Source organism: Trachemys scripta, chromosome 2 (genome assembly GCF_013100865.1).
Source record: "Trachemys scripta elegans isolate TJP31775 chromosome 2, CAS_Tse_1.0, whole genome shotgun sequence".
NCBI classification, from domain to species: Eukaryota; Metazoa; Chordata; order Testudines; family Emydidae; genus Trachemys; species Trachemys scripta.
Genome location: NC_048299.1, coordinates 40,669,543 through 40,693,142, shown reverse-complemented (window position 1 = coordinate 40,693,142; position 23,600 = coordinate 40,669,543). Strand labels below are relative to the sequence as shown.

Below are 23,600 nucleotides of genomic sequence, written 5' to 3'. Positions count from 1 at the left end.
TAGCCCACTCTCCTAAGGCACTTTCAAGTTAGATATTATTTTCTCCACTTTCTAGAAGAGTGGTTTTTATACAGAAACTAACTTTAATAGAAATGTTGGCTTCTGGTCGATTAGGGGAGAAAACATTGTCAAACTTTGCAGACAACTTTCCCAACAAAGAAATGTCCCCGTGGCACAGAGGAAGAAGGATTTGTACAGACAAATTACCCCCAGAAGAATGTGTTTTGATCTGCGAAACAGGACCTGCAACCTCAGCGTGTAGCATGATAAAAGAAAATTTCTTTAAAATACTGTTTCAATAATATGACAGTCAGATTGAAAATTATTTTATTTATATATAAAAATTGAATGAGGATAAATGTTGGAGAAATTGTGGTGAAAAGAAGAGATTTTATGCACATGGAGTGGACAAGTCCAGAGATTATTGGGAAGCACTTCATAACCAAACATTATCAATTATTGTATATTTATTACCCCTGGTAATCCTCGTGGGGCTTCCTAGAAGAAACAGTCACAAAGAAATGAAGAATTAATCTCTCATATACTAATAGCCTTTCACTGGAAAAAGAAAAACAGCCCAAAACGAGAAGAATGGTTCCAAAATAAATGGGAGGATGTTACTGAAAAATTAAAGAGGACAAAGATACTTTGTTATTTGGGTACCATTTATTCAGGACTCAAAGTACATTAACCTTCAGAAAAAAAAATCAGCATGTCTTTTTTTAAAAAATATTAATATTTGATAGACATGCCTGATTTGATAAATATGAGTAGAGTCAGTAGTTTCACTCAATTTAACAAAATCATGAGAAACAATATGGCTTGGTCTACACTACCCCCCCCCAATTCGAACTAAGGTACGCAACTTCAGCTACGTGAATAACGTAGCTGAAGTCGAAGTACCTTAGTTCGAACTTACCTTGGTCCACACGCGGCAGGCAGGCTCCCCCGTCGACTCCGCGGTACTCCTCTCGCCGAGCTGGAGTACCGCAGTCGACGGCAAGCACTTCCGGGTTCGACTTATCGCGTCCAGACTAGACGCGATAAGTCGAACCCAGAACTTCGATTTCCAGCCGTCGAACTAGCTGGTAAGTGTAGCCAAGGCCTATGTTTTGGATGGTGTGAACAGGCTCAAACTGTTATACAATAAACACTCTGTTAAATAGGAAGATTTGATGAGATTTATATTCCTACATTATTTTTCTCTAAACAAAAAAAATAAGCTCACTGTTGTAATGATTATCAATCTGTTTCTGCTGTTTACATGGCAATAATTTGTAAAACTTCCCAAATAAATAGTTATTTAAAAAAAAACAAAACACTGAAGGATTTTACAGGATAAACTTAACCATTTATATTTTCCTGTTGGGAACAAAAATAAAGATTAAGATGTACATACAATAAATTATGTAATTTGCAGCCACCTTGATGTTTTATTTCTTACCTTTGCTCTAGAAGAACTGACATTCTCCATATTCTCAATGCTGCAGATGCAATTGTGTGAAACCTTACGGCAAGCTACTCGGATATAGTCCCAGAAGCTACGAGGGCTTTCATAGCCAAACCAGGTGATCTGACCTTAATCAGAAGACAGGAGACACAAAATTGTAGGTAAAGAATATGGATTGTTAGAAACAACGAGGAAACATAGCCAATGTTTTGGATACACCTCGAGCTTTGTTACCACTGTTATTGCACTAGTATAGCTGCACCAGAGGAACTGCACCAATGCAAGTCCCTAGTGTAAATGTGCTGCAGTTGCATGGAAAGTGACTTGCACTGGTGCAGCTTACCTTGCTTTGATACCAGTGTGTAGATTAAGGTTTAGTTTTGTCTCCCCCCCCCCCCTTTTTTTTTTTTTTTTTTTAAAGTATTATATTGCCATACCACCCAGAGCTCTAAATTGTAATCAGGGTCCCAGTGTACTTCACAAACTCAAAGGCAGGGTTCAAAAACAGCTAAAAACTCAAGTGCTGATAGTGACAATGGTTTTTTACTAGATAGGGCCATATACACTTTATGAATAAAAAGAATCAAAGACAGAATGAGAACCTGTTCCATAAAGTTATGCTTTACAGCAATTTTAAATTTATTCCCATTTGTTCTATACCATTGCTCCTATGCCAGCAGTTCCTAAACTGTGGGTAGTGACCCCATCACCAGAGGGCACCATTTTGCTATGTACAGCATGACCTTGCACATACAGTGAGTGTGAGATCACTGTGCATGCAGGATGCCATCCTTCACACAGCATGTCCTTGCATGCACCATAAGTACAGGGTCCTACACTGTGTGTAGGAAGCCATTTTGTAGAGAAAAATGGCATCCTCCATTCAGCGTGACTTCTCACATTGCACACCGTGACCTTGCACGCAGTGTAAGGATGCCATGCTGTTCTTCAAAATGACAACTTGTATGCTGTCTTGGGTCCCAGCAGGAAAGTCTTCATTAAAGTGGCATCATGCTGCCAAAAAGCTTGAGAACCCCAGTCCTATGCCAACCAGTAGCAGATTTTGGGGCCCTGGCAGTTGGCTTCCCATTGAAGGAGCAATCACTGATGTGAAGTCTAAGTATTTTCTTATTGCAACTTGTTTTACTTGCAGTATATAAACCCACCAGTCCTTGAATACAGGCAGTAAAACAGCATGTAGCAAATTCCCTTTCAGAAATCTTAGCCCAAAAAAAAAACCACCCTTGCATGGTTTGCCCAATTGATTAGCGTGATTAAGGCAAAGGGCAAACTCTCCTGTTGCTTGCAATAGCTCCCCCAAAACAATCACCACAAAACAAACACAGCGTTTCTTCCAAGACTGAATAGTGCTTGTGTAACACCAACAGACCCCGCTCATCAGCGGATGGGATTGAACCTGGGACCTCTGAAGCTTAGTGCATGAGTCTCTACCGCATGAGCAAAATGCCAACGGGCTGTTAGCTAAGGCTGTAGAGCAGACCCATTTAACTCTAAGTGGTCTTGGTGCCACTAGTGTGGACAGAACACCACACCCTGGAGATGTGTAGGTTACACTCACACGCAAAGAATTAAAAAAAAAAAAAAAACCTGTAATGTGCTATCTGATGACTAATCATAACGATAGATATGCAGTTTCTCCATACAAAGCTCAAATCTAGATAAAAAAATAAATTCCTAGAAATTAAAACTTAAGAAATAAAAGATCTTTGCTTCTTTCCCCTTTAAAATATAATCTCTTTAAAAAGTTAAAACCTCAAATATCAGTCTTACGTGTTCTTCCCTTAAAGTTGAACCACCTCATATGCTTAAAATGCCAGAGCGAGTGAAATCAGGTGGCAGAACCTCCTCTCTTGTAAACTGTCGTACCTACAAATGCAACTATGACAATTTACATCAGCTGAGGCTCTGCCCCAGCTCTAGAACGCTCAAGCCTAATTTCCAGAGGGCATTTGCTAACTGACTTGCCACCTCACCTCCTGACCTTGCCACATGAATTCATGTAGGGAGTTAAAAATCTGAAGAAAGACTTATATAAAAAAAAAAAAAAAAATAGGGAGAAGCAGGTATAGTATCTCAATCCTTCCATTCAAAGGGACAGCAATCACAAGGATTTCCAATGTACCAAAAACTTATAGATTTTCAGTTTCTTCTATTATTTAAAAGAACCAGTGAGGATTTTTATCCCCAAAGAAGCTAGTTGTTTCCACAAAAAGAGGAAATATATAAATACAGGATGCACAGTGGATACCAGGAGATTTAACCGGCTAATGACAGACTGAAATAGTTACCAAAAGAATGTGGAAATAATCCGTTTTTAATCCAGGCTGATAGATGATGGCAGTCAAGAAGTTTCTGGGAGATTTTAAAAGAATCCAGATGGGCTTCATTCACAATACCAGAACAGAGCTTGGGGAAAAAAAAAAAAAAATTCCCCCCCCCAAAAAAACCTTTGCCTATGAAAAATAATCTTGGCCAGCCTGTTTCATTCATTCATTCTTCCTTCCTTTAGAATTTGCTAGAATTGTGTCTGAAATACCTTTCAAAATGTCAAAAGATTCCCTATTGCTTAAAGATCATGTTTCCTTTGGTGAGGAATCATTATTTTTAGATTTTTTTTCCTGACTGTCAAAGTTTACTTCCAATTCTCTGATTTTTTATTTTTTTTTAAATGGGGAAAAAGACTGAGGGCAAATAAAACACTTACCAAACAGTCAATAAAATGTCAGGACAATCAGAACCCAGCACTTCCCAAAGTACCCGGCAAGCTCTAGGCCAATGATTAGCAAAACTGTATGACTTTCATGTGTGAAAGTCTGAGCAATTTAAAATGACATTTGATTTTTTTTTGGGGGGGGGGGGGGGGGGGAGAAGGGCTGTTTGGTCTTCTGTAATGTAATTTAAATGAAAATCCAAGATTATAACTGGAATGCAGGGTATTAGTTACCAAGTGTTTGTAACTTAACTTTCATGTGTTTAGGAAATGCTGAATAGTTATTATGACTTTTTTCTATATTGTAGTTTAAATAAATTACCAAAACAATTGAAACTGCTGTGATTACACTGCATTATTTTGACAAAAAGTATGCAGAATTTTGATGCAGAATCCCCCCAGGAGTAAAGAATACCTCAGAGGAACACCAAGAACACCAAGTTAGCCAAGGCTTCAGACTACCTGAAAGATGCCCCAGTCTAACTGCAACAAACGGAGGGAAAAAAAAACTGTTTAAAATATCCCACATTCTGAACTTTTTAGGCCAGAATTCTTAGACCAGCTCCCTAGCTTTTGTACCCATTCTTAGGGAAGGTCAGTAGATTATACATCTCCTGATAGTTAGTTAAGAAATTAACAAGGACAAACTCAGGCCAGAATTGGTTCACCCTAGAACAGAGGTCGGCAACCTTTCGTGATGTGCCGAGTCTTCATTTATTCACTCTAATTTAAGGTTTCGCTTGCCAGTAATACATTTTAATGTTTTTATAAGGTCTTTTTCTATAAAAGTCTAAAATACATTACATACAACAATAGTTTAGTTAAGTAAGTAAGGTTTTTAAAATGTTTAAGAAGCTTAATTTAAAATTAAATTAATATGCAGAGCCCCCGGACTGGTGGCCAGGACCCGGACAGTGTGAGTGCCACTGAAAATCAGCTCACATGCCGCCTTCGGCATGCATGCCATAGGTTGCCTACCCCTGCCCTAGAACCATAGAGGCCCAGTATACCCCCTCACATGAAGCCTTAAAGACCTTCACAGCCAGAACTGCCAAGTATCATGCTTCTCACATTACACTCATACATGTGGCATCCCTCTCATGCCTGCCTACATCTCAAGTAAAATCTCGCTCATAATGAGACATTCCTCATGAGATGGGCTGGAAGCCAGGAGACTGATTTCTGCTCTCACCTCTTCTACTGACTAACTGGAATATTCATGTGCATTTTACATCCATTAACAAGTCAGGCCTCATATTTCTATCATAGGAGGGAGGTAAGCATCATTGGGACCATTTTACTAATAAGTAACACGCTTCATGAGGTCATTTCAGGCACAGCGGGGGATCATACCCAGGTCTCTAAGGTTAGAGGACACAAGTATCACCCACTTTGTCACAATGGCATTCAGAATGAATATACCACAGGAATGTGCTTGATGATACTGCCTGTAACCACTACTCTAACCACCAGACCATAGTCTTCTCCCAGAACCAGAGAGAGAACCGAGAAAACCAGACATCCTGTATTCGACAGTTGTCTTACACAAAGTGGGCTACACAACTAGAGGCTTGTCTGCATAGAGGATAACAGCCTGTTTCTGCTATCAGCAACTCTTAACTCTAGTGGAAGAGGTATGTGCTGTGGATCTGCAGGTTCTGGCTTCAAACCCTACAACCTGTCATGCTTACAGAGCTAACTGCACCTTTGACTCCTCTCCACCCCCAATTATTTTGAGTGCACCCCTCTGAGGCACTAAGCCTCATGCCCTTACGTTTTCTGTGAAGGAATCCCATAATTCTCCTACTCTTAGACCAGATCCTGGGCTCCAGTTCCCTGTGCACGGGGTTGCCACACCACTCAGGTTTGTCCCAGCCACGCAGGACATTTAGATAGTAGAAAGGAACTTTTTAACTAACACCTCAGTAGTTGCAGGATTAAAGTTGAGTGTGCCTTTGACCGCTTGCAGGGGAGGTGGTACTCGCTAATGACAAGACTAGTGGCTGCCTTGTGCTTCTATGTAGAATAGCCAGTGTACTCAAATAAACTGTTTAATGTACTGGTATACACTGCATAATAATTTTTTTTTAATTTTTAAGTGATTTGCGTTGTCTCTTGTTGGAATTACAACATACTTTATGTATGGGATGTGCTTTTATGAAACTGTAGTCACCCTTGAACTAAAAGATATTTGAGAAATAGTGCAAATTAAAACTTAGTCAATAGAAGTGTGCAATTTCACTAACAAAAAAACAATAGAAGCTCAAGAACAGTAAAGCGCAATCTTAATTAAGAGTCCAATCACAAAATGCACATACACATCGCAGCAGTAATGTTCACAGCCATGTGTAGATGTGCTGTCTTCTTGGTCACTTTGCCTTTGGGGCTGGCCATAGGACCCTGTGGTGGATGAGGGCTGCTGCATGGCATTGATGGCTGGCCACCGGGTTTTTGGAATGCCATGGGAGAAAGGCTTGGGGAGGGCTGAAGGGTTCAAAGAAGGCCTCCTGAAACTTGCTGTTCTTTGTGCCCTGTGCCCAGCTAACAAACAGGAGCAGCAAACAGTAGAGTCTTGCCACAGAGTTCTCACGGTAAAGGAGAAATAACTATGTAATCCTTAGAGGGAGTGTGCTGTCTGCTAGTTGGTTTGTTGTTGTGAGCTTGTTTACTTGCTGTGTGCCTGCTTGGTTGAAGTTTATAGTGTGATCTGTTTAGGGCACTGTGTGCGGCCTGCTAGGCAAGGCTGAGAGCTTCCTAATGAGGCTCTAGCCTGCCATCCTTTGAACCCTAATCCCTTTAGGATCCCTTGACAAGGGGGCAAGGCTAACTCAGGGAGAACAGAGATTTTAAAAGCCAGCTCCCAAGCAACCAGAGAAGCTAGCAAACAGGAGGAGCAAACGGGAGAGCATGGAAGCCAGTTCAACCTAATGAACATTCTCTAAAAAGTTAGGCCAATAGTTCTCCCACCACCATCACCCACAAAAAACAAACACACAACAACAAACCTCACACAAACAAACAAACAATAAACTGCTACAAGAGTAAAAATAATGCAGGCAGAAGTCGAGCGGCAGAGTGGGGACTATCCACTTTATTACATTGAATGCAACACTTATGATTACCTGCCTTGTGTGCGCACTCAATGCAAACAGATCATGGCCTTCAGAGATAGAGTACAAGCTCTTCAGAGCATAATAGTTGAATTGGAGGAGCTAAGGGAGACAGAAATACACAGACAAGACTTTCCAGGACACAGTAAAGCTGTCCCTCCCACCATCTAACAGCCTCTGTACTGTTGAGGAGGATAAAAATCTCAGAGAACGAGAACATCAAGATGGAGTGGAGAGAAATGAACCCATAGTTGCGACCCTCCTTCCAGATGATGTCATCGTCCTATCGCACTAAGGATACCCCACCAGAGCACGTGATCCCTGTTACTAGAAAGAAAAACAAAATAGTGGTGGGGGAGTCAATTATTAAAAATATAGATAGTTGTGTTCGTGGTGACCAGGAGAACCACACGGTGAACTGCCTGCTGGGTTTGAAATTTGTGGCCCTCTTGAGACATCTAGGACAGACTTATGTGCAGTGCTGGGGAGCAGCTGGTAGTCATGGTACAAGTAGATACCACTGACATAGGGAAAAGGTAGGAGACAGGTCCTGGAGACCAATTTTAAGCTGGTAGGTAAGAGATTAAAGTCCAGGACCTCCATGGTAGCATTCTCTGAAATGCTTCCAGTTCCACATACAGGGTCCATTACCCAGGAAGAACCGCAGGGTCTCAATGCATGGATGAGACAATGATGTTCAGAGGAGAGATCTAGATTTATTAGAAACTGAGGAGTTTTTTGGAAAAGGAGGAGCCTGTACAAAAAGGATGGATAGAGCCCTGCCTGGGTACAAAAATGTGGATCCGCATCCGACAGGATCAACCCACAATCTGACCCATGATCCACTAGCCGTCTTTTACCTGTATCTGCATCTGCACCAGCAGCAGCAAGCCATCTTACAAGGGCTAGTAACGGAGATCGGAAGGAGCAAGGGGGAGGGTGGGGTCTTGCAGGGAAGAGGTAGTGTGAGGGTGGGGACTGGGGGTAAAAGGGCAGTATGGGGGCGGGGTCTTGAGGAGAAGGGATGGCACAGGGGGGTAGGCTGAGAGGAAGGGATGTTGCATCATGTGCTGCTCCTGGGGGCTCCTGAGCAACGGAACATGGCAGCAGCAGTGCATGTTGCATCATACAGAGGGCTGGAAGAGTGGGGTGCCAGGGCCCAGCCCACTCCAATCCCTGGGGGGAGGCCCTGCTGCCCACGAGGTGGCGGGCTGCAATATGGTGGGGATGCTGGTGCTGCCAGAGGGGCCTGAGCTGCTGGACAGGAAGAGTCTCGGCGAGCGGGTGCTGGACAGCCCCGACTCTGACCTGCCACCAGCCCCAGCCACAAACAGCCCCAACCGTTCTGTGCTCCCCGGGCTACCCAAGCCAGATGCTGCAGGCCAGGCCCTGCCGGTGAGCAGAGCTCTGCGCAGTTGTATCTAGATCCAATCCACTATCCTCAAAAATAGTCTGCGGATATACATGGATTTGCAGGCCTCTAAGGATGGACTCCACCTAAACCAAAATGGAACCAGATTGCTGGCATGTAAAATTAAAAAGGTTGTAGAGGTGTTTTTAAACTAAGCATTGGGAGAAAGCAGGCAAGTGCAGAGGAGCACACAGTTCAGATAAACGCATCACTTAGGAGAGGATTTATTAAATGGGATACTCTATATCCTAGTAAAAAAAGAGAGGATAGAAATTGATAAAATACAGGTGGAACTGAAGAAAAACAGTCAAAGAAAGAGTCCCATTCAACTACAGTACATCTCATGAAGGCAAAATATTGACAAAATTTTAGAAGTGCTTGTATACTAGATGTCTAAATACTAAGATGGGTGAACTCGGGTGCCTGGGATTAATTGAGGATATTGATATAATAAGCATCACAGAAACTTGGTGGGATGATGATAATCAATGGGACATGGCAATACCAAGGTACAAAAGAGATAGGAATGACAGAGTGGATCATGCTGGTGGAGTAGTGGCACTATACATGAAAGAAAGCATGGAGTCAAAGGTAGTAAACATCTTAAGTGAATCAAGCTATACCACAGAATCTCGACACACAGAAATTCCATGCTTGACTAATAAGAGTAAAGCAGTAGGAGTATACTTTCAATCACCTGCCCAGAATGAGAATGATTATTGTGAAACACTCAAGGAGATTAGAGAGGCTACAAAAAGAAAAAGAAAGAAAATAGCCAGCAATAATGAAGGATTTCCACTATCCACATATTGACTGAGAATATGTCACCTCAAGATGGAATGCAGAGATAAAATTTCTAGACACCGTGAAATGATTGCTTCTTGGAGCAGTCAGTCCTGGAACCCACAAAGGGAGAGGCAATTCTTGATTCAGCTTTAAATGGCACACAGAATCTGGTCCAACAGGTGAATATAGCTGAATTGATCAGTAATAGCAACCATAATATAATTAAATTTAACATCTTGGAAGGGGAGGGGAAAATTCCAAAGACTCACCACAGCACCATTTAACTTCAAAAAGGGAACTATACCAAAAAAAAAAAAAAAAAAAGGCTAGTTAAACAGACATTAAAAGGAACAGTCACAAGGGTGAAATAAGTGTATGGAAACTTATTTAAAAACCCATAATAGAAGCTCAAACTATATGTATATCCCCAAATAAAAAACACCGTAAGGAGAATAAAAAAATGCCACCATGGCTAAACAACAGAGTAAAAAAACCAACAAAAAAGACATTTTAAAAATTGGAAGTCAAATCCTAGTGAGAAAAATAGAAAGGAGCATAAACTCTGGAAAAATCAAGTGTAAAAGTATAATTAGGCAGCCCAAAAAAGAATTTGAAGAGCAAATAGCAAAAAAATTTTAAAATTTGCTGTTAGTTTGTAAGTACATCAGAAGCAGGAAGCCTGCCAAAATCAGTGAGGCCACCGGATGATTGAGGTACTAAAGTAGCACTCAGGAAGACAAGGTCGTTGTGGAGAAGCCAAATTAATTTTTATAATCGGTCTGTTGCAAAGATGTAAGGGAGATTCCTACACCTGAGGATTCCTATGCCGTAAATGATCTGGAAAAAGGGGTAAATAGTGAGGTGGCAAAATTTGCAGAGGATACAAAACTACTCAAGATAGTTATGTCACAAGCAGACTGCAAAGAGCTACAAAAGGGTCTCAGAAAAATGGGTGACTGGGCAACAATTTTGCAGATGAAATTCAATGTTGATAAATGCAAAGTAATGCACTTTGGAAAACATAATCCCAACTATACATATACAATTATGGGTTCTAAATTACCATCAAGAAAGATGTTGGAGTCATCATGGACAAGTTATCTGAAAACATCCGCTCAATGTGCAGTGGCAACTGAAAAAACAGACTGTTGGGAACCATGAGGAAAGGGATAGATAATATCTTAATGCCACTATATAAGTCCCTGGTCTGCCCACACCTTGAATACTGCATGCAGTTCTGGGTGCCCCAGCTCAAAAAAGATATATTAGTATTGGAAAAGATACAAAGAAGGGCAACAAAAATGATTAGGGATATGAAACAGCCCCCATATGAAGAGACTACTAAGGCGGGGACATGATAGAGGTCTATAAAATCATGAATGGTGGGGAGAAAGTGAATAGGAAAGTGTTATTTACCCGATCACATAACACAAGAACCATGGGTCATGCAATTAAATCAATAGGGAGCAAATTTAAAACAAACAGAAGGAAGTACATCTTCACACATGGTCAGCATGTGGAACTTGTTGTCAGGAGACGTTGTGAAGGCCAAAAGTATAAGTGAGTTCAAAAAAAGTATTGGATAAGTTCATGGAGGATAGGTCTGTGACACTATATGGAACTGGGGGACACTTTAGGATATTATGAATACCAATATTGTAAAACTGCGATGAGTTGTGCAGATATGCTGTGTAAGGTAGCAGCAAAAATGTTACAATTTGCCAAGTATGATAATCTTGTTTGTGTGTTTGTATCACTTTGTATTGTAAGTTATATGTATGGTATGTTTGTAGTTCCAAACTTGTGCTGTGCATCTGGCTGACACTCCCGATAGATTGGCATCAGCACTACTTATGTCAAGAGACATCAGCTATACAACTGACCAATTGAGAAAAGGCAAGAGATGACTCGGCAAGGCATGCAGGGGTATGCTAGGAACACAGCTCTAAGGCTTCCAGGTCATGGGCTGTGAAGCTTGTTTGGAACAAAGGAAATACAAGTCGCATGGCAAAAAGACTATAAAAGACAGCTACATCTTCTCCATTTTGTCTTCAGTCCTGCTTCTTGCCTTTGAAGTAACTGTTCTACAAACAGTCAACCATCAACCTCAACCTGGACCAATCTACACGGGAGGTCCACTTCCTAGACACCACCGTACAAATAAGCGATGGCCACATTAACACCACCCTATACCGAAAACCCACCAACCGCTACGCCTACCTTCATGCCTCCAGCTTCCACCCCGGTCACACCACACGATCCATCGTCTACAGCCAAGCACTGAGGTACAATCGCATCTGCTCCAACCCCTCAGACAGAGGCCAACACCTACAAGATCTTCACCAAGCATTCTCAAAACTACGATACCCACACAAGGAAATAAAGAAACAAATCAACAGAGCCAGACGTGTACCCAGAAGCCTCCTGCTACAAGACAGGCCCAAAAGAGAAACCAACAGATCACCTACAGTCCTCAGCTTAAACCTCTCCAACGCATCATCAGCGATCTACACCCCATCCTGGACAATGATCCCTCACTTTCACAGACCTTGGGAGGCAGGCCAGTCCTCGCCCACAGACAACCTGCCAACCTTAAGCATATTCTCACCAGCAACCACGCACCGCACCATAACAACTCTAACTCAGGAACCAACCCATACAACAAAACTCGATGCCAACTCTGCCCACATATCTACACCAGCAACACCATCACAGGACCTAACCAGATCAGCTACAACATCACTGGCTCATTCACCTGCACGTCCACCAATGTTATATATGCCATCATATGCCAGCAATGCCCCTCTGCTATGTACATTGGCCAAACTGGACAGTCACTACGCAAGAGGATAAATGGACACAAGTCAGATATCAGGAATGGCAATATACAAAAACCTGTAGGAGAACACTTCAACCTCCCTGGCCACACAATAGCAGATGTAAAGGTAGCCATCTTACAGCAAAAAAACTTCAGGACCAGACTCCAAAGAGAAACTGCTGAGCTCCAGGTCATTTGCAAATTTGACACCATCAGATCAGGATTAAACAAAGACTGTGAATGGCTATCCAACTACAGAAGCAGTTTCTCCTCCCTTGGTGTTCACACCTCAACTGCTAGCAGAGCACCTCACCCTCCCTGATTGAGCTAACCTCGTTATCTCCATACTGATTTATACCTGCCTCTGGAGATTTCCATTACTTGCATCTGAAGAAGTGAGGTTCTTACCCACGAAAGCTTATGCTCCCAATATTTCTGTTAGTCTTAAAGGTGCCACAGGACCCTCTGTTGCTGTTCTACAAACAAGCTCTGAACAAAGGACTAAATGACCCATCCTAGCTGTGGATGTGTTCCAGAGGGATTTTCAAGCCAGCAAACTCACCAATACTGCTAAGAACCTGATATATGGACTTTGAAGTCTTTGTATTGTGGCAAATTGCCAGCACTACTATGATGGGTCTCGCGCTCTCTCTTCTTGGGGGGAGGGGGTTCAGGGCGCCATTTCTTGTCCCTGAACTGGGATATTAACTGCCCCACTAGTGTCCTAGAGGAGGGGAGTGGAGAAGGAGGGACCTGGGCCTGCCCTCTACTCCGGGTCCCAGCCCTAAGGATAGCGGTGAACCACTTGAACTAGCGGTTCCTTCCCCTGGGCTACTTCCCTCTCCTGCCCTTCTGGCTTGTGCAGAGGGAGGGCAGGAAGCCCCCACAAGCTGGTGTCCCTTTACGTAGGGTCTTGGTCTTCTTAGCCCACCGCAGCACTTCTCCAGACTTCCCTCTGCTTCCCTCCAAACTGTTCTCTGCTCCAACACCAATCCTCTCTGCTCCAACTCCTTCCCCGTCTGATTGAAGCAGGTTTTTTTTTTTTTTTAATCAGGTGACAGACTTCAGGTGCTCTAATTGGCTTTAGGTGCTCCAATTAATCTATAGCAAACTTTCTTCCCTCTACAGGAAATAAGGCTCCCTTCTAACCCTCTCCTGCTGCCCTCTGGCCATGCTGTATCACAGTATGTGATTGCTTTACCATTTAACATCCCTCTTCTTGTTTTTTCTTTATAATAAACCGTTAGTTTTAGGCACTAAAGGATTGGCTGGCAGTGTGGTATTTTGGGTAAGATCCAAATGTATACGGACCTGGTAATGTGGCGGATCCTTTGGGGTCAGAAAAAACATTTATCATCTGTGAACAGAGTTTTTTAAATAACTTCTCACTGCACTGGACCTAAGTGCTTATTAGGAGCCAGAGAACTGGAATGCAATAAAGTGGCTGTGTGGTTTCTTTTTTTCCCCACCCTCACTCTTCTTTTTTTGATTCTTGATAACCAGCGTGGGGATCAAGAGCACAGTTTGTGACTGGTTGGGGAGATTAATTTCAGTGTTACCCACCAGACTTGGGAATATCTGCTCTCCCTTTTGCAGCCTGCCCTGACCTTGGCATTTCTAGTGAGGACGGTCCTAGGCACATCGGGTCACAAGGTCCATCAGTGGTTATTAGCCCACATAGAATCATAGAAGATTAGGGTTGGAAGAGACTTCAGGAGGTCATCTAGTCCAACCCTCTGCTCAAAGCAGGATCAATACTAACTAAATCATCCCAGCCAGGGGTTTGTCAAGCCGGGACTTAAAAACCTCCAAGGATGGAGATTCCACCACCTCCCTAGGTAATCCATTACCGTGCTTCACCACCTGTTACCCAGGGTTCTTTCAACCCCAAGCTCTTGGTAACTTTTACTCTGTGCGAGATGGTGTCAGGAAATAAATAAGGGAAGACATGGCCATCCGACCGATAGATGGCTGGCACAAACAGGACAACACAAGAGTGCTTTCACTTAAAGATAAACTTTACTTAGTCTCAAGCACTTACACACATCCACAACAGGTTAATAAAACACCCTCAACCCTTGATAATTACCAAAGCTGAGTGTGGCTCGAGTGACACAGCAGCAGGCTGCCGGTGGCCAAATCTTCCGTCTGCCGGTGGGGACCGCAAGATGTATCCAGAAGGAGAGTCCAAAAGAGTAACTACCTCAAAACTTTTCCCCCTTATTTATACATTAGTAACAGAATGACATCTCCCTTAAAGAAAACTTAAGTAAGCAGTTTCAACGGTCAAGCAAGAGGTTCCTTCTGATTATTGATTAACCAGGTGTGGGTTTTTCCAGAGGTTGCAGCCTTGAGCCCCCAACAGACATTCCTGGGGCACATACTGCTCTTCTAAAATGCATGTATCAGCAACTTCAACACAATTCTTATCAGGAAGGACACAGGGTCAAGCTGCCCTTTCTGTGGCACCCAAAACCCCCTCCCCACCCCTCCCACCTTGGCACTATATTTGCCTTTTGGTCAAGCTGCATGGCCACTTTACAGCCTGCTGAATTGGCTGGTTTTAGCAATAAGCCGTAATGGTTTTACTTTCACTTTGGCATTTTACTGGTTTGCCAAAATCTCCCCATACACACCCTCCTAATGAAATAGTTTTTCCTAATATCCAACTTCGACCTCCCCCACTATAACTTGAGAGTATTGCTCCTTGGTCTGTAATCTGTCATAGCCAAGCTCCATCCTCTTTGGAACCCCTCTTCAGGTAGTTGAAGGCTGCTATCAAATCCCCCCTCACTCTTCTCTTCTGCAGACTAAATAAGACCACTTCCCTCAGCCTCTCCTCATAAATCATGTGCCCCATCCCCCTGATCATTTTTCTTGCCCTCCGCTGAACGCTCTCCAATTTGTCCACATGCTTTCTGTAGTGGGGGGCCCAAAACTGAATGCAATACTCCAAATGTGGCCTCACCAGTGCTGAATAGAGCGCAATAATCACTTCCCTTGATCTGCTGGCAATGCTCCTACTAATGCAGCCCAATATGCTGTTAGCCTTCTTGGCAACAAGGGTACACTGTTGACTCATATCCAGCTGCTCATCCACTGTAATCCACAGGTCCTTTTCTGCAGAACTGCTGCTTAGACACTCGGTCCCCAGCCTGTAGCAGTGCATGGGATTCTTCCGTCCTAAGTGCGGGACTCTACACTTGAGCCTCATCAGATTTCTTTTGGCCCAATCCTCTAATTTGTCTAGGTCACTCTGGACCCTATCCCTACCCTCCAGTGTATCTACCTCTCCCCCAGCTTAGTGTCATCCACAAACTTGCTGAGGATGCAATCTATCCCATCATCTATATCATTAAATAAAGATGCTGAACAAAACCAGCCCCAGGACCGTCCCCTGGGTTACTCCACTTGATACCAGCTGCCAACTAGACATCGAGCCATTGATCACTACCCGTTGAGCTGGACAATCTAGCCAGCTTTCTGTTCACCTTATAGTCCATTCATCCAATCCATACTTTAACTTCCTGGCAAGAATACTGTGGAAGACCGTATAAAAAGCTTTGCTAAAGTCAAGTTATATCACATCCACTGCTTTCCCCATATCCACAGAGCCAGTTATCTCATCATAGAAGGCAATCAGGTTGATCAGGCATGATTTGCCCTTGGTGAATCTATGTTGACTGTTCCTGATCACCCTTCCTCTCTTCCACATGCTTCAGTATGGTTTCCTTGAGGACCTGCTCCATGACTTTTCCAGGGACTGAGGTGAGGCTGACCGGTCTGTAGTTCCCCGGATTCTTCCTTCCTCCCTTTTTTTAAAAAAGATGGGCACTATATTTGCCTTTTTCTAAACTTCCGGGACCTCCCCCGATGCAACCCCATGACTGCCAGAAGCTGGGACTGGATGACAGTGGACGGATCATTCGATAAATTGCCTCTAAAGCATCTGGAGCATCTGGCACTGGCCACTGTCGGAAGACAGGATACTGGGCTAGATGGATGATTTATTGGTCTGACCCAGTAGGATGATTCTTGTGTGTGTCCTGGGAAGGGGTGGCCTTTGGAAAGAGAATGGCCTCTGATTACAAGCATGTCCAGAGGAGTGCTGTTGGTTCCAGTAACTAGTGTTGTCCAGACATTAGAGTACATAACTGGGATGTTGTCCTGCTTCACCTTGCTGTACTGGGTAGGCTCGTGTAGCAGCAATCTCTTCAGCAGAGCATTCTGTATCTGAATATCTGTCCATTTCAATAGTGTCCCAGTTAAGGTCAATGATCTTGTGGGTCATTGTGACGCTCTGTTGGCATGTGTCTCTTCTCAGCTGCCAATCCTTTTTCTACCGTGAAAGATCCTTCCAGTACTCCGTGCTTTCAGATCTTTTCTGAGAGTTAATGAGAAGATCTGTAAACATTCCTTCCCTTGTCCTGCATTTTATTCCATGGAGATTGGCAAACTGCTCAGATGTAGATAAGGGGCCTGTCCTGGAAGGTCTTGGAATTTCAGATGCAGGAGCTGTGGAAGATATGAATTTTAACATATAGCTCTTGTTCTTATAAAGTTCAGTTTCCATGACAGCAATGATAAATTTTCCCCACTCTTTTGGAACACCATCCCCTGAGCTTCTTCCCTGTCTTGGGAGACATCAGTGATCATAGGTTGTTTTTCACCTTTTTATCCTCTGTGCCTAAGAACCCTATTATAATGAACCTTGTTGTAAATTATGGGATATTTTCAGAGCTGTGGGGTTATCCCAGCTTTGCAGGGTCTGGTATCCAGGGGCAGTGGGTGTCCGGGAAATATTGAGCAATGGATTGGGGAATGGTGGCAGTGAAATAAGAGCTGTATAGTGATTGCCTTTAAGCCTCTTTAGGCAGTGATTACTTTGGAGGATGTTATGCTGATTTGTATGCTAAGAAGCAGAAGATGGACTTATTCAAAAAGGCTAAGGACAGACCAGAAAGATAGCAGTGATGATATTCACCAGGATGGTCCTCCAAAAGTGTTTCAGGAGTGGAAGGGCATCATGATCTATGCTGGCATGAATAATAAGGCTGCTGTACCATACAATGTCCACCCCAGAGTACTTTCTTTGCTTTAAATTCTGCTTAATCTCCCTGAAGACAGGCACAAAGTGCTCAGAAAAATGAGCATCTTCATCGCTATGAGATATGATCATGGGACATACACCTCCTAGAATACATTGTAACTTCATGCATAGAACATATCAAACTGTGAATCAAACTACTTTTTGTCCTACATTACATGTTTCAACAGATATATTCACTGTACAAACCATGCTGGAGCAGGGGGAGCCCGTGGCACACAGTGGCCATCATTCTGAGCATGTGAGCAGGGGAACAGGAAGGCTACAGAGATTGGCTGGGAAGCGGGTCAGGACTGGGGATTGATGCTGGCCTGGTCAAGGGCAGTAAACGCTCTATTCTTGGGGCAGCAACATGTTTTAGAGCTGAATTCTCCCATCACAGTCACCATTTTCAGCACACAGGTGGAGGGACAAGGGAGGAGAAGCAAGGGCTTGGAAAGGCTCTTAGCTCCAAAACTGCTAGATTAAATTAGTGTACAAAAGGAAAGACACTTACTAGCCTAGGTACCCTCCTCAGGACTGTCAGGCTGGGTATCCCTGTAAGTGCTCTCTGGAGCTAGTTCAGATTCTTTTGAAACAAAGAGATCCAGGCTGTCTGGCAGGGAAATCTCCTCATCCAAATCCAGGTCATCTTTGGTGCCTTCAGTGCTGTCCACTAAACTGAGGTTTGGTGGTGGCATCGCGGGAGAAAATACTGACCAGTTCCTCTTAATAGGAGGAACAGGAACACTGCTAGAGGCCCTCTTTGTCTCTCGTTTTCTTGTAATCACTTTTCAGCTCCTTGCTCTTATTGCAGCACTGAATAGGGTCCCAGCAGTGATTCTTCTTAGCCACCTACTCAGAGATGGCTACATACATACATGTCTTTATTCCAGTGTTTTTTGGAAAGGGCTGCCTCCTCATTTGCATGTCCCCAATGATGAGATCAATGACCCCCCAGACAGCTCCATGCAGCTGCACAAAGCATTATATAATGCTACCAATTGCACTGCTAACAGTACTGCTAGAACATGGAGGTATGAGACTCCAAATGGACTGACCCCGGTGCAGAAGAGAGCACACATGTAAACAGACAGGTCAGTCCTGTCATCATGCAAACATATGTGGCATAGCAGTTAGTGGACTGACAAGCTAGTGCAAATGAAAGGTGTGCACATGAACATTAGTCCGCACTAACTCAGTAAGCAATGAACTTAATATACTTTCAAAGTGGAGTACAGAATAGTTTTAACTAGCTAGTTAGTACACTTTAAGCCTTTCTGTGATGTGGACAGAGGTCATCTGAGTGCAAACTAAAGTTAGAGAGAACTAAAACGACCCCCATGTAGACAAGCCCTTAGATACAGGGTCTCCGGAGGGTTCTAATAACTGAAATTACACCAAAGTTTTGTGTTTAGTTTGTGGGTAGCTGGGTAGTGTTGGCTATGATATACAAAAGGTCAGACTAGATGATCTGGTGGGCCCTCCTGGCCTTAAACTCTATGATGGAACTACAGTGATAGATCAGAAAATGGACTGAACAAAAGATAAACTTTAAAGTTAGTTTTAACTGAGAGTTTCCTGCCACAAAGACAAAAGCAATTAGAACCCAGCTGCATATGCATTAGCAGACTGCATAGTCATGAGCCAAATATACTACTATGACAATCCCACAAAAGTATTGAGCCAATGAAAGGGTGACCACAGCCAATACTAGAACTTAGCCAAACCCCTGAAAGAGACACGCCTTCCTCTTTCAGTAGAAATATAGAAAAAGAGAAAAGAAATCAGTCTCCCTCTCTCTAACAAACAGCAGCACTCAGCTCAACTCAATCTGCTCATTTTAGAGCAAATCTATACTACTACGCTACATCTAGTGAAGACATGCTCTGCCGACTGAAGAGCACTCTCCTGTCAGCATAATTATTCTACCTTCACGAGAGGCGGAAGCTATATTGACGAGAGACGCTCTCCCACCGACATAGCATGGTGTGGACACCATTTTAAGTCAATGTAACTTACATCACTCAGGGGGGTGTCGTTCTCACCCCCCTGAGTGACGCAAGTTACATTGACTTAAGTGGTAGTGTAGACCAGCCCTCAGTCTCATCTCTAAACGCAAGCAAACAGCAGCAGAAACAAGGCAGCTAAAACAAAAAAGCAGTCATAATACAGCATCAAAAGGAAGCTCCATTACAGTCCAGCACTACCTCTGCAATACTTAATCATCATTGGTGAGGGGGAGTTTGCAAAAGCTCAGCCAAGAGATTAAATTTAGATCGTTCTTGTAACAATTTTAATGGGATATTGAAATACTATTATAATTTAAAGTATTAACAGCTTCTCTTGTTAAACACCAGATTGTTTAGATAATGTATTGCTTGAGAAGATTCATGGTTAATCTTGGTAAACAGAAATAGGGGGATTTAATTGGAACTTAAGATCCTTAATAGTCATTGATTTGTTTGTCTCAGACCATACCTTGAAGAGCTTCTTTTAGGTAACGGAGTTAAAAACTCTTGCATTTCACAGGATTTAGTTAAGATTACTTAACTCTCCCCATTTATAAACAGTTTTTAAACCAAATAGTATTCACCAACCTTTAAAACAAAATTCCTTTCCCCATCTATAGAGAACTAAAAGAATTTATGATCTACTGAGACAGGACTCACTACTGACTTTGGAATGAATATACTTTGATCTTAACTTACCTAGAGATGAGTTTCCCCCCCAACCCCCAAAGGAGAGCCAAGGCTGTCAAAGGAGTATTCTGCTGAAAGCTCTCCACAGAGATATACAGAAGAAACTGTAAGTACAAAACATTGTTTGCTGTTTGTATTTATTCTTTAAAGAAAATAATCACCATTAATAAATGTGATTATTTTGTCTTTAATCATGACGACATCGTGTAAAAGTGCGGGACTCACCCCTGCGGCATCTCCTGCTGGTTGTCTCTGGGAATTAGCTCATCCAGCCTCTGGAGCGCCCTCTGCAGGCCAGTGTCCCGCTACTGCTTGGCCCCCCGTGTCCCTCCTGGACCCAGTGCTCTGTTGTCTGGGGTGCTGCCCCCTGGCAGTAACCCCTCACAGCTCTGGGTCTCCCCCACCCAGGGGAACCCCCACCCACTATCTCCACTTCGCCTCAGTCTTGGCTACTGCCAGTCCTCATCTAGCCCCCATTCACTGGGGCAGACTGCAGTGTATAAGCCACTCATCACAGGCAAAGGGGTTTGGACCTGCTGCCTCTGGCTACCCGTGGGCTGACCCCTGCAACCCAGTACCTAATAGGCCTTACCAGGCCTGCAGCCTGGGGCTTTCCTAGGCCAGAGCTTCCCGGCCCCCTTGGCCTTTCCCCAGCTCTGCTCCACTCAGGTACTCTGCTCAGGTCCCTGCAGCCAGGTCCATCTCCCTGTACAATTAGAGAGAGACTGCTGAGTGCCTGGTTCCCAGCCTTTTTATTCAGGCCAGCTGTGGGCTGATTGGGGCGTGGCCCAGCTGCAGCTGCTTCCCCAATCAGCCCAGTTTTTCCCCTGCTACGGCCATCTCCCAGGGCTGTTTTAAACCCCTCAGGGCAGGAGCAGGTAACCACTCCACTACACATCCCCTAAGACATGGAAAGAACCCCATGTGACTAAAATAGTGGGAGTCACATTCCTGAACTGGCATTCAGAGAAAGAATAAGGATGGAGGACTCCACCATTTGATCCCTTCAGAGCCCCTGTGCAAACCCTGTTTACTAGGGCTATACACAGGAGTCACAAATTGGCAATTAAAAAAGTATAAGGAAGCATGCTGCTTAAGGCTGGGAAAAAAACCAACCCCCCACCCCCCATACACTTTCCTCCATTAACAAAATGTGACAGTATTAAGTTTTAAAATTTAACCATCCTTTATGAGTTACTTTTCATTCTAATACTAAACCACAAAGTTATACGGGGCATTTTCAGTAGTCCCCAATTTTTCTATTTATACAAAGCGCTACAACAGATATCAGTCCAGCAACATTCTGCCTGCACTAGAACATTTATATCACCCATTATAATCACTACAGACTGCTTTTATCACCCCCACAAAAGGTATGGCATTCAAAGTGTATTAGTCATTTCCATCAATAAGATGCACTCTTTCAAGTCCTATGTTTCATAATGTATTTCTTCCAAAGAGATAATAAAATTATGACAAGTCAAATCTTGATTTTATTTCTCTAAATAATTTTAAAAGTAAAATAACCATATACAGTGCTCTTTCTCTAGAATATAATAAATTTTTACTACACCACTAGCAATTTCCTATTCTGCAATACATTATGTGAAAACTTAGCAAAAAAAATGTTTTTATAATTTTGATGGCTGATATATATGCTTAAGCATTTTTTTTCAGTTTACATTTTCAAACTGCAGGAACTTATGGGGGGCAGGGCCAGACAATTGCTTAATTATAATAGACGTTGAGATTCAATAAGTTAAAGCTTTACAACTCTTAAAACACAAATTGCCAAATCCCATGTCAAAATATACAATATACAGTAAATATCCTTAAATTAGACTCTAGAAAGTCCTCAAGGAGCATTTTTCTTATTTTATCCATAAATTTTGATTAGGATGGAATTTTGTCAGTTTGCATATATATATATATATATATATATATATGGTGAAATCGAACATTACTGACACTTACCAATAAAAATCTAATCCTTCCAAGCCTAATTCTGGGAAGTGCAAGTTTTTGCCTGCCTCTGTTATGACTCTATTTACTGAGCATTGAAAACTTGGGCAATCTTTTACTTTTCAGTCTTATATTCCTTATTAACATTTTTGTTTGTAAACAGCTATAATCACAGTGGTAATTACAAAAGTGAAAAAAGAGGCAAACAATTTGGGGTTTGAGGATTTTTATTTTATTTAGAAGAATGCTCTTTTGCTGAGGTGATGCGTAGTTGTCTCCTCCCCTCCCGTATTTCTGTTTGGCCTGGTGGGGGAGGTAGGCAGGGAGAGGGGCTCCCTTCTTCTGCTGCACCTGCCCTCCGACACACTTGACCTGTCCCTGGCAGCTGGGCCCAAGCGGGAAGCAGAAGGGGCGGGCCCAGGTGCTTCTCATGCCAGCTGCTCCAGGTCACTGCTCCATGCAGCATGGCGGCTACCTGAAAGAGCCTGGCTAGGGCAGTGTCCCAGCCTGGGCCCGGCTGCCAGGGAGAGGGGCCGAACAAGCCAGAAACGTGCCGGAGGAGGAGGGCTCCGCTCGCTCAGCCCCTGTCCCTGGCAGCCAGTCTCAGGAGGGGAGGGGGCTGCTGCCCCAGCCAGACTCTCTGTCAGGCAGCTGCTGTACTGCACACAGGGCTGGATGAATCTTTTGTGGGCCCCGGTGCACGGACCATGGCCCCACTCCCTGCTCCGCCCATGCGCCAACCGTGCTTGGTTGCTTCCCCACGAAGCCCCGACCAGCCACCATGAGAAACTACTCCCTCCTGCTGCTCACCCAGGTCCAGCTGCCAGGGAGAGCAGCTGAATGTAACTCTGGTGGGAAGGGGTGAGTGCAGTGACCACATATATACTCCAATCTGTCTGGAAGACTGCCAAGGCTTGTGCTGGGATCTACTCCAAAATCAAGAGGCTCTTTGAGTTGTTAGAATGGCTGATTAACCTGATTGTCTTCTATGATGAGATAACTGGCTCTGTAGATCTGAGGAAAGCAGTGGACGTGATATATGTTGACTTTAGCAAAGCTTTTTATACAGTCTCCCAAAGTATTCTTGCCAGCAAGTTAAAGTATGGATTGGATGAATGGACTATAAAGTGGACAGAAAGTTGGCTAGATTGTCAGGCTCAATGGGTAGCGATCAACGGCTCGATGTCTAGTTGGCAGCCAATATCAAGCAGAGTTCCCCGTCAGTCCTGGGACCAGTTTTGTTCAATATCGTCATTAATGATGGGATAGATTGCACCCTCAGCAAATTCACGGATGACACTAAACTGTGGGGGAGAGGTATATACACGGGAGATTAGGGATAGAGATTAGGGACCTAGACAGACTGGAGGATTGGCCCAAAAGAAATCTGATGAGGTTCAACTAGGACAAGTGCAGAGTCCTGCACTTAGGATGGAAGAATCCGATGCACTGCTACAGGCTGGGGACCAACTGGCTAAGCAGCAGTTATTCAGAAAAGGACCTGGAGATTACAGTGGACCAGAAGCTGGATAGGAGTCAACAGT

General features: G+C 43.4%; 1 protein-coding gene across 1 annotated transcript in view; it reads right to left on the bottom strand.

The window, feature by feature from the left end:
• The window catches only part of RUNDC3B (RUN domain containing 3B), a 174,470-nt gene that overhangs the window by 107,134 nt on the left and 43,736 nt on the right, over window positions 1–23,600 (bottom strand). The window contains exon 3 of the mRNA XM_034760380.1: window positions 1,445–1,578. Within this exon, the coding sequence (XP_034616271.1) occupies window positions 1,445–1,578 (134 nt within the window). The remainder of the gene's footprint in view (window positions 1–1,444; window positions 1,579–23,600) is intronic.